We start from the raw sequence: 12,347 nt of genomic DNA, 5'->3' as shown, positions 1-12,347 counted from the left end.
TTTTACCCTCACATTTTAAAACAGGTTTTGCTGCATTATATTGTGGATATTGGACATTTTGCACACATTACAAAGTACACGGAGTAAATTTTTTCAAAATAAAACCAATATTTAAAATAATACATAATGTCTATTACATAACTTCTTTTCATTTTTATGACCAAACGCTCAACGTTTGTACAATGTTTCTTCATTCAAAAGTACTCTTTCTCACAGACCACATGCTCACACAATAGGGTTTTTCCAAAATAATAGCCTTAAATGTGATAAATCATCACTTTATGCTGAGTTATTCATACAATTTCAATTCATTTTTCAAACTGATTCTTTCTCTGACATACAAAACAAATGCACAAACACACAGTAGGGTTACCAAATAAAAGTCTCATTTAAATGGTGATGGTGGTTCAGCAGAGGGTCGCTGCTGTTGTGTACAGATGTAAGGAGGACGGACACTAAAGGGTGGGAACTGGTATCGGACAGAGAGGTGTGAGTGGAGCGGAGGTGTGGACGTCACGGGAGGCGGATCGCGGGGTAGGCGGAAACGTCTGGTGCAAGGTCCCGCCCAATGCTGCTTGCAGCTTTAATTAGGGACCGAGCCGAAGGTAAGGCCCTCTCACACAAGGAGAGGCCTTGCCTGCAAGCAAGGCCCTATTGTTATTTGTTCGTTTTTATTATTATACTATCATCAATTTGAACTGGATTTTGACCCCTAAACATGCTCAAAAACTCACCAAATTTGGCATGCATGTCAGGTCTGGCGAAAAATTTGATCAAATGAAAAATTAACCCCATAGATGCTAAAATGGGCTCTCTAGCACCCCCTAGATACACAAAAACGGCCCTAGCGGCCAGTAGGAATGTCATAGAAACATGAAACAAATGCCAAATGTTCGTCTCATCGAGCCCAACAAATCACGCGTGGGCACTCATGACCTAACTCCAACAGGAAGTTCAGAATTTGCCTTTCAAAATAAAATGCTCAAATTCCAAACTTCCGGTAGGAATGTCGTAGACACACGAAACCAACGCCAAAACCTTCGTTTAATCGAGCCCAACAAATCACATGCTGACACCTATGAGCTATCTCCAACAGGAAGTTCGCAATATGCCTTTCAAAATACAAATTTAAAATTAACTCCAATTACACTGTTTGTCGTATTGACTTCTAAATACCACCAAAAGATCGAGTGAACACTCCTCAAAAAAGTTACTTCGCACTTTTCCATAACTGTCTTAGTTTTTTTTTTTAGAAGCCCGCAAAGTTGCGATGTTTGGAACTCATTTTTCACTTTGGAGTTTTTCCCCACTTGTGACATATCTACACGTTCAGGGGGACTCAGCACAACGCTCACATGCAAAAATTTTGAGATACGATGTACGGTTATTGATTTATAGCAATTTGTTTATTTTCATACTTTTTCCCACTTTCAACTGCCATTTGACCCCCTTCACATGCTCCAAAACTCACCAAATTTGCCATATATGTCATGGCTGCTGAACACTTTGATTCAATATCAAAATTAACCCCTTGGGTGCCAAAATGGACTCTGTAGTGCCACCTTTGTACTAAAAAACACACAAAATCTGCCCTAGCGGCCAGTAGGAATGTCAGAAACATGAAACAAATGCCAAAATGTTGGTCTGATTGCGCCCGACAAATCATACACTGACACTCATGAGCTAACTCCAACAGGAAGTTGGCAATCTGCCTTTCAAAGTTACTCTACGTTTCTGCAATTACTGCTTATTTATTTCAGGCTTTTGACACAAAAGTTATAGCCTCGTTGAATTCCACAAGTCCGCAGAATCCAAAAGTGAAAGAATTTTTCAGATACTACCTATGGGTACGGAATAATGGCGATTTTTTTTTTTGAAGAGTACGTTTAGTTTCACTTTTCACAATGACAAAATCCCTATATAAGGCTTACCAGTGCAAACATGCATGTGTCTGATAGTAGACCAGTGTTAAAGCACTGGTCTGTTGTGCAGGAGACATGAGCTCAAACCCCAGACAGGACAGTGACTTAGTTTTTTCTTTCTTTTTTTTTTTTTTTTATTCTCCACCTCTCACATTTTAAAACACGTTTGCTGCATTGTATCGTGAATATTGGACATTTTGCACACATTACAAAGTACACGGAGTAAACTTTTTCAAAATAAAACCCCTATTGAAAATAATGCATAATTTCAATTACATAACTTCTTTTCACTTGTAGGACCAAACGCTCAACTGTTTGTACAATGTTTCTTCATTCAAAAGTACTTTCTCACAGACACACATGCTTACACAATAGGGTTTTTCTAAATAATAGCCTTAAATGTGATAAATCATCACTTTTATGCTCAATTATTCATACAATTTCAATTCATTTTTCAAACAGATCTTTCTCTCACATACAAAACAAATGCACATACACACAGTAGGGTTTCCAAAATAAAGTCTCATTTAAAGGTGATGGTGGTTTCAGCAGAGGGTTGCTGGTGTTCTGTAGAGATGTAAGGAGGACGGACACTAAAGGGTGGGAACTGGCATTGGGACGGAGAGGTGTGAGTGGAGCTGAGGTGTGGATGGTCCACGGGAGGCGGATCGCGGGGGAGGCAGATCACCCGGTGCAAGGTCCCCCCCAATGCTGCTTGCAGCTTTAATTTTTTTATTATTTACTTTCGCCACTTTGAACGCAAAATTTGACCCCCTGAACATTAACGAAAAGTCAATTTTATTTGACCAAAAATTCAAGCCCGGAGAAAAATTTATTTATTTGAAGTCGCCAAGAAAAAATATCGCAAAATGACTCGGTAGCGCCCCCTCAAAAATCAAAATACATTACGCAATCAAATTTTTGTCATCATACAAACATAAAACTTGGTACACACATGCCCCATGTTGGACAAGTAAAAAATTACATTATGGCCCCGCCCTAAACCCAACAGGAAGTCGGCCATATTGGATGGAAGTGTGGACCTCTAAAATCCCACCCCTCATACTTTCATCATCTCCTCCTAGGGTTTACATCCAATTTGGACCAAACAGGGTGAAAATCACCTACACACATGTGTGATCAAAAGTTATCACCTACATTTTTGATCAAATGTTGGGCGTGGCTGCGATGACCTCATAACGAAGCGGCCATTGTCAGAAGTATAAAAGTGTGTATATCTCGCACAGACAGTTTCAGATTGAGTTGGACCCAATTTAACATTTGTGTGGAATGACAACCTGAACACGATGATATGTAACTCGTATGGTTGGATCGTAAAATGGCTCTCTCACACCCCCTACAGTTTTTGAATGGGAACGAAAAAAAAATTTTAACATAGGAAAAAGACATTTGGCACACACATCCCTCATGCCAAACTGAACCAAAAAGCCAATGACGTCACACCCCTATTTACAATCATGTTGCCATGACTACACCAAAACTGTGTCATTCAAATGAATGGGGTTTTTCCACAAGGATGTTATTGCTGAAAAACTCTTTGTGTTTCACTAAAGGTACACAGACTGAAAATTACACTGTGGAAAAGTAGAATTTTCCAGCAAGAAGAATTTTCAAAATATTGAAAAATGACTCGGCCACGCCCCCTCAAAATATGAAAATACATTGCACGGATGGGAACCCACCCAAAAAAAATTTCCACGTACAAACATGAAACTTGGTCCAGACATAGCCCATGGTAGGACAAGTAAAAATTACATTATGGCCCCACCCTAAACCCAACAGGAAGTCGGCCATATTGGGTGGAAGTGTGGACCTCTAAAATCCCATCCCTCATACTTTCATCATCTCCTCTGAGGGCTTACATCCAATTTGGACCAAACTGGGTGAAAATCACCTACACACACATGTGATCAAAAGTTATCATCTACATTTTTGATCAAATGTTGGGTGTGGCTGTGATGACCTCACAACGAAGCAGCCATTTTTAGGAGTATAAAAGTGTGTATATCTCAAACACCGAGTGTCAGATTGAGTTGGACCCAATGTAAAATTTGTGCGGAATGACAACCTGAACACGATAATATGGAACTCGTATACTTGGATTGTAAAATGGCTTTCTGGCGCCCCCTACAGTTTTTGAATGGGACAAAAAAAAATGTTTTTTGACGTAGTCAAACAAAATTTGGCACACACATCCCTCATGCCAAACTGAACCAAAAGTCATTAAGGACACACCCCTATTTAATATCGTATTGCCATGACAAAACACAAACTCTGCCATAGAAATGAATGGGTTTTGTCAGATTCCCACCCCTCATACTGTCATCATCTCCTCCTAGGGTTTACATCCAATTTGGACCAAACTGGTGAAAATCACCTACACACATGTGTGATCAAAAGTGATCACCTAAATTTTGATCAAATGTTGGGTGTGGCTGTGATGAGGTCGCGATGAAGTGGTCATTTTCAAAATTATAACACTGCTTATCTCGAAGAATGTCGGATCCAGCCTACGATACGGTGTCCTCTCACTGTCGGTGGCCTCGGCGGTTGCATCGTGAGGCGGTCGCACGGGAGGGCAAGGGCCTTAACACCGCTTGCGGTTTGAATTATTTTCCGTCCACCACTTTGAACTGGATTTTGACCCCCTAAACATGCTCGAAAACTCACCAGATTTGGCATGTATGTCAGGTCCGGCAAAAAATTTGATAAAATGCAAAAATTAACCCCGTAGGTGTCAAAATGGGCTCTCTAGCACCACCTATGTCAAAAAACATGGAAACCACCATAGTGGCCAGAAGGAATGTCCGAGAGACATGAAACCAATGCCAAATGTTCGTTCCATCGAGCACTACGAATGTTCCAGTGTGCATCAAGAGTTAACACCAACATATATACATAAATGAGGACATGATAAAAAATGTGAATGGTACGCACACACAGACACACTCACATTCACACTATAAAGTTTTTCAAAATCAAAGCTTTTATAAAAATGGTAAATTATCACTTCTATGCTCAGCTGTTAAGACAATTTCATTTCACTCAAACGGATTCTGCCTGTCACTCACACATGCATACACACACACAGTAGGCTTTTCAAAATAAAAGCCTCATTAAAAGGTGATGGTGGTTTCAGCAGAGGGGCGCAGTTCTGTAGGGATGAAAGGAGGACGGATGCAAAAGGGAGGGGGCTGGTGTCGGGACGGAGAGGTGTGAGTGGAGTGGAGGTGTCGACGGACACGGGAGGCGGAACGTACGGGAGGCAGAACGTACGGGAGGCGGAACCCATGGGAGGCCCGGTGCGAGATCCCGCCCAATGCTGCTTGCAGCTTTAATGTTCATAGTTGTTATCATATAACAGTCATTTACTGCAGTATACCTGCTGTGTTTGTCCCCTCTGCTCACATCGCCCCATCTCTAGTCGATCACTCTCTCTTTCAGCTCACAGTACACCAATCATGAATCATTGTCAGAGCTAAGCTAATGCTAATGGTCCTCAGTTTTTACCCCTTGGCCAACTTCTGGCTGAAGGGATATTGTAATCGTTTGTTGTCTGTTACTCCATCTGTCTGTCCATTCAATGACATAATTGCTTCATCTGAAGAATGCATTAAGATATCTACACCAAATTTATACTGTGGATACATCTTGACATGGAGCACAAACCAAGTGAAAATAGGTGACCTTGACCTACTTTTTCAAGGTCACATGACAACAAGTATTTTCAACAACGTAATCACATTTTCTGAAGAATGCATTGAGATATCTGCACCAAATTTTGTATTGTGGATGCATCTTGGCATGCAGCAGAAGCCTATTGAATATAGGTGACCATGACCTGCTTTTTCAAGGTCAAGTGGACTTGTGCCTTCTGCAGTTATAAGTACTGTCAAATATAAATGTAATGAGTAATTGTGTAATTATTATTACATATACGTATGTAGTAAGTTTATGCAAAGACAGTCTAATCTAAATTAAAGAGCAGTAACTTTCAATAGAATCTATATTTGGCCGAGGGGTATTAAAACTGCGCAGCACGTTATGTTTACTTGTTGAAACAGCATCTGAACTCAATTTCATGTAATTTCAAGGATTAATCTATTTGTTTTAAGATTGGTGTTTATTATATACAAGGAACATACATACATACATATATATATATATATATATATATATATATATATATGTAATATAAGGAACATGATGGGTTCTCATTCTTCCTCATTCTTTGTTTCCTTGCTTCGTGTCCTCTAGGTAATACCACATATCTGTGGGAGTTCCTCTTGGAACTACTGCAGGATAAAAACACATGTCCCAGGTACATCAAGTGGATGCAGAGGGACAAGGGCATCTTTAAACTGGTTGACTCCAAAGCCGTGTCTCGACTGTGGGGCAAACACAAGAACAAGCCTGACATGAACTATGAGACCATGGGCCGAGCCCTCAGGTAAAGCTGCTGTTGTACCCCCCCCCCCCCCCCCCCAAAAAAAAAAAAAAAAAAAACAAAAACACACACACTGCACCGGCCACTCCATCTCACACACTAACACTGTATGCCTTTGTATAGATATTATTACCAGCGCGGCATTCTGGCCAAGGTGGAGGGGCAGCGTCTGGCCTACCAGTTCAAAGACATGCCAAAGAACATTCGGGTCATCGACGACGATGAAGGCGAGGACATGGAGGATGGCGAGGCAGCGGTGTCTGCTCAGTACCCAGCACACCAGCAGGGCCCCCCCACCCTGGGCACTAGCTCCCCCACCCAGCCCCACCAGACCTACGTCACTGTCATCCCCAGCAACACCACCAGGTACAACAAACACATCCCAGTCTGCTGCTGAAGCACAGGTGGAGTCCATCATCCACCTGGGGTCAAGGCAGGAGGTGGTTCATATTTTAAAACAGCTGGAATGGACCACTGGCCTATGGTTTAATTACAGATAATAAACTCTGTAAAAAAAAAATAGAAGTTATACATGATCATGAGTGTTTTCTATAGTCTTGATGGTAATGATTATCTGAGAACTTAATTTATATGGAGCCTTTAAAACCAATGATTGCCAAATTTTTTTTAAAGGGTACCTGTTAGGGGTGGGCAATATGGGCAAAAAAATATCTTGATTTTTTTTTTTTTTAATTTCCCGATCAGGATAATCTGACGATATCCTTTAGATTGTGAATTTCTTTTCTTTCTCTCTTTTCTTTTTTTTGTTTTACAAAAAATTTTTCTATGAACGTGCTCGGAAATCGCCTTTAGAATGCCTTAAGAACAACCTAAGAACAACGCACAACTTTTCATTTGTCCAGCATTCGTAGCGTTCTTAGAGGGGGTCACATACAAATTTTCAAGATGGAGTGAATGACTGGACTCAAATGCAAGGTGCTGAATGGAAAGTGTTTTATTAAAAGAAAAATAAACATGAAGAAACAACACAAAACCTGGAGGGAGATAAAGCAGAGTCCACAGGGTGACGAGGATCAGGGTAATGGAGAGAATGTGCGTGATGGACAGTTAGAGTTCGGCGCTCCATCTGTTAGTGTTTTAATATTCAGTTCCCTCTATTATTCTTGTGTATCTTTGTTTACCTTTGTATACCTTCTACTTCAAATTTCTTCATTTGGTGTCTTATTATGACTCCAAATTTTTATTACATTTAATGATGCAGGTCAGGTGTTTCCCCCTGTATTCTCTACAGGTGTGTGTAATTCAGCACCATGAACAGCGCATAATCCCAAACACACAGAAAACATGCTGGCCAAATTTTAATTACTTGACTTGACATCACATTACTTCATATAACAATGTTCCTCTAACTTCTACCTTATTACTTAATTCTGTTACCTGCAGAAAAATAACAGGAGGGTAGTAATGAGTCAAGTCTTGGCTGACAGTGTCATACTGTTCATAGAGGTGCTGCCTCTGTATCTATGGCTGCACCCACTAACGTCTCTGTCTTCTCTGCTCTTCTTTGGGACATTCTAGAACATTTAATGTAAAAAAGCTAAATGTAGCTTAATGTCTGAAAACAGCAATCAGTCATCACCAAATTATGCGTGGACATCTATGGCTAGGAAAAGCTCTAGCACCCCCGTGACCCTCTCCAGGATAAAGCAGTTCAGAAGGTGAATGAATGAATGAAAAAACAATACTCCAGAGGTTGCGCTAGACATTTTTATTGTCCGTCATTTTGACGGACAGGGTCGTAAAAATTCCGTCATAACGTATTATTATCCGTCATTTCAATTTTTTATTTTTTAATGATAAAGAGATATATTTAGTAGTATTTAATGTTCAAAAACATTTCAATGATGCAGCAACTGTAGTTGCTGCTGGCTGATAAACCAACGTGATATCACGACTCGCATAATTATATACGCCATTTATAATTGGTGTGTTATGCACTGAGGGTTAGGGTTCAGGTTATATGAACCAGAGATCTACGCACAAATTGACATGCCATCAAATAACACATGAAAGGTAGAAAATGCGTACATATAGCACACCAAATGCCACTGGCGTATTCCTTGCTTTTCCGTCATCCTCCACCGCATCCGTCCCTCTTTTTTCACCGCGTTTATTAATGACATCGGATTTAACTGGGTTTTCTAAAATAACTAAGGAGACTCGGCTGTCTTCACAGTTTGCGCAAGAAAAGTAGCCTCTAATTTTGGCTAAAGTCAGCAAAACAACAACACAAGACTGGACACTGACTGATTAATGTTCACACTCACCATCAACTGGACAGGGGGTCTACTACAGGTGGACTAACTGGACAGGGGGTCTACTACAGGTGGACTAACGGTGAGTCATGTGACTGCAGTACCGCTGTTGTATTCAGTGTAGTTGTGAACAGTGGTGCTGTTGGTTCTGTACAGGTGGATGCTGTTATGGACTGTTTGATGCATCGTTAAGAGAGACAGACAGACCAGCGATTCTGCGAACAGGTTCTGCTCACAGTGTTGTGTGAAAACTTTCTTTGTAGTATGAGACTGGTGTGTGTGTTCCTTTAAGTGCGAGAGCGGTGTGTGGTGCGTGCGTGAACGAATGGTGTGAGTGGTCGAGCAAGGTGAGGGAGCGGCAGTTTTGAGTATGAGTGTGTAAGAGGACAGAAGGAAAAAGTGTACAAAGATCGATATACTGTGCATAAATAAAAGCTGCTGTCTTCCACTACCGGCAAGGGAGTTAACCCGACATCGGCCCTGGAGGAAATCTGCCCTGTGCTCGCTGACTACGGTCGGACGAGCCGAGCAGGAAAGGTTAACAGTAGATTACCCTCAGTATTTGAATCTGTCAAAATGACGGACGGCCTTCAGAATTTTCCGTCATTTTAAAAAAAAATCTGTCAATGACGGAATATTTTCGGTTAACGCGACCTCTGATACTCTAAGATTAAACTATGTTGAGTTTTTTTTATTTGTTATTTGCGCATATGGAGAGGAAAAGGCTTAAAATGTAGACAGAATCCATAAAATTGGGGTTGTCATCGTGATTTTTGGTGAGGTGAAAGTGGATATGACTAGAGATGCCCACATTAACTCTGGTGATTATTGATCACTGTTCTTAAGCATTAAGCTACATTAAGCTTTTTTTTTTTTACGTTAACGTTTTAGAATGTCCCTCCCCTTCTGCTGCTGCTGGATTGAGACAGCAGCCACAACCACTTGATCTTCCTCTTCTTCACCTTGCAGTGGCTGTAGAAGTTTCAGTGTTGTGGGCATTATTGCCATGTTGAATGCAATGATCACAACACAGGACTTTTAGTACACGGCCACTGTTTATATACTGATCTAAATATTCTGAAAAAGTGCAAGATCTTCCTACCATCAACATCAAAGTGCCGTGAGTTGCACATAGGGGTGCCGTATGTCCACCTTACGACCAAAAAAATTCCTGAAGTGGATGAAGGTATGATGCAGGAAGGTCCCAAGGCACCCTTACGAAGAACGTGACAACTGTACGGTCTTTGTGTGACACAAAATCATGTAATTTTCTCACAGAGACCTCAAGTTGCTCTGGCAATTTGAACGGTAGCTGTACCAACTTCATAAGATGGCCAGAAGAAACTAATGCTCCCTCCACAAATGTTTATGAACTCCAGATTTCGTACGAACTGGGAGATTCTTATGAGCCCATCGTTCCTAAGAATCTTTGTGACTGAGGCCTTACTTGCACTTCATCACCTGGAATCAACAAGGGTGCATCACTTATGGCTGGCAATGGCTGTTCCCCATAGGTTCTGCCCACCCGCAAATCATGTGGTGCAAATCGTGGTGCATTGATGGTGATTTTTTTTTTTTTTTTTTACTGAATTTGTCCCTCTCTTGCTTATATGTAATATGCAAAGCACAATTAATGTCATAAGCATGACCAAAACAGATAAACTTTAAGTGAATGCAAACATTGAACAATTGATTTTGTTCCAAAGTTCTTTTTTTGACAGTGGTGACAATCAGTAAACATAGTCAGCAGAGTCAAGAAAATAATTTGTTAATCAGTAATTTATATCGTAGTAAACTGTCCTTTGTATTGTGTTTACAGGCCGATCCGAGCCATGCCGGTGGTGATGACCAACTCGTTAGGTCAGGTGACATTAAACTCCTCTCCCATCCTCACCACTACCACAGGAGTCCCGGTAACAGTGGCCAACGCTAATGCAACCCCAAAGCTGGTGATCCAGGCCCTACCCACTGTGCTACCTGCCGGTTCCAAAGCAGGAGAGAAGATCACCATCATCACTATCCCAGCCAATCAGCTGGCCACACTCATGCAACCCTCAGGTCAGGTGACGCAGCTCATCCAGGCCAAACCCGTGGTTACGCAGCTAGCACATGCCCCAGCCACCGCCACCACCAAACCAGCCACCACCACAGTCCAGCTGACGCCGGGACGACCAATGCCGCAGCTCATCCTGGCCAAACCGGCAGCGGTGGCTTCAGCCATTGCCACAGCTCTCTGTCCAAGTGAGTCAGCCTGTTCTGCCCAAAACCCAGAGTCAGAAGCACCTCAGCAGTCAGCCTGAAGCAGTGCAACCAGAGGTGGAAGCAGAGGCCCCGCCCCCCTCCAGTCCCCTCCCAGTAGCTGCAGAGACCCCAGCATCCTGAGGCCCTGTTCAGGTGGGCCACGAAGTAGGATCAGGGGGAGGGAGGGGGAAAGGAAGTGACTGAGGACACTGCTAAGGAAGCGCAGGACACATCCCACCCCCAGTCCCACCTCTCTACAGAGCATAGCTGCTCTCTGATTGGCTGAGACTGTCTCTTCTGGAGCAGATGAAGCCCCTTCAGAGGAATAAAGGGACTGTTGTTCAAACACACAGACACACAGCCTTAGATTGTACATGAAACCTCCTTTTTGTAATCAAACCTAATATAAACGCCTGATGAGACGTTGTAAAAAGCCTTTTTGATACTCGATGCTCTGTATCACATGTAGTATGACTTCTGTCTTTAGGTTCTCATAGTTTCCTGCTCTGTTCACACTTCTGTTTCTACACTGCAGTGTCACAGTCTTCATCAGCTCCAGTCTGGTTTTCCTTTTCTTTTTTTTTTTGTTCAGAAAAAGGGAGTGAATGAATGTCTGCTTCCACGGGAAACAACCCAATGGTGTGTTCCTCATTCAAAATATACAATTTTTCCTTGAACTATCAGTGTATTGAAGTAGATTTTACTCAAATATGTATTATAAAAGACAAATGTGGATTAAAACAGTGTTCTGAGTACTTTTATTCAGAGGTGCATTAAGAAAGTGACACCCAGCCACAAGGAGGTGGTGTAGAGTCACTGCCCTATGACAACTGCAATGTTCACTTCTGGAAGCATTTCTGAAGGTAGAGGCACAAAGTGACAGTACAACTATCATGGTCTTACACTATTATTATTATTATATTATCATGAATTACTGTGGCCTTGTTAATGAAAACAGGTTTTTGGTTCATCATGGATGAACCCATATCCAGTGTTTGGAAAATCAAATACAAAAGTAAGCTGTACATGTTGTACTTGAGCATAAGGACCTTTTGAAAAAGAAAACTCTACAAATGAATGATTCGACCTGTATTAGTTTTAAAGCAACATAAGTCAGTGTCTCCTTTATGTTAGTCATTGTATTGTTTTATTGATTTAATTTATTTCAATACTTCATTTGGTACCATACAGTTTTAAGTGAGTTTGCGTCCATGTGAATAAGGTACTGTGGACAAATCCCCTCAGCTCATGTGATTGCCCTTGTTTTTAGGCCATATATTAACACAACCATTTTCTCTGGGCTGTCACAGGGAAACATTTCCTAATCCAATTAAATTCCAGTCTTCCAGTCAGCATTCATCAGCTGTTTAGAACAGAGATGCACAGCAGTGAACAGGATCCAACTGCACATGTGCTGTCAGGGTCAGTTTATTGGGAACA

At 41.5% G+C, this 12,347-nt stretch overlaps 1 protein-coding gene across 3 annotated transcripts in view; it reads left to right on the top strand.

The window, feature by feature from the left end:
- The window catches only part of LOC115427101 (ETS-related transcription factor Elf-2-like), a 37,601-nt gene extending 25,939 nt beyond the window's left edge, over positions 1 to 11,662 (top strand). For 2 of the 3 annotated variants that reach the window (XM_030145501.1, XM_030145503.1), the window contains exons 4-6: positions 6,201 to 6,393; positions 6,514 to 6,755; positions 10,482 to 11,662. In XM_030145501.1, the coding sequence (XP_030001361.1) occupies positions 6,201 to 6,393; positions 6,514 to 6,755; positions 10,482 to 10,966 (920 nt within the window). In that variant the 3' untranslated portion in view covers positions 10,967 to 11,662. Of the gene's footprint in view, positions 1 to 6,200; positions 6,394 to 6,513; positions 6,757 to 10,481 lie in introns of all 3 variants that reach the window. The other variant, XM_030145502.1, reaches the window with a different exon arrangement.
- Positions 11,663 to 12,347: the final 685 nt, after the last annotated feature.

The sequence above is a fragment of the Sphaeramia orbicularis genome, chromosome 10, assembly GCF_902148855.1.
Source record: "Sphaeramia orbicularis chromosome 10, fSphaOr1.1, whole genome shotgun sequence".
Lineage (NCBI taxonomy): Eukaryota > Metazoa > Chordata > Actinopteri > Kurtiformes > Apogonidae > Sphaeramia > Sphaeramia orbicularis.
The sequence above is the reverse complement of the archived record's forward strand: the minus strand, read 5'-3'. Positions and strand labels throughout refer to the sequence as shown.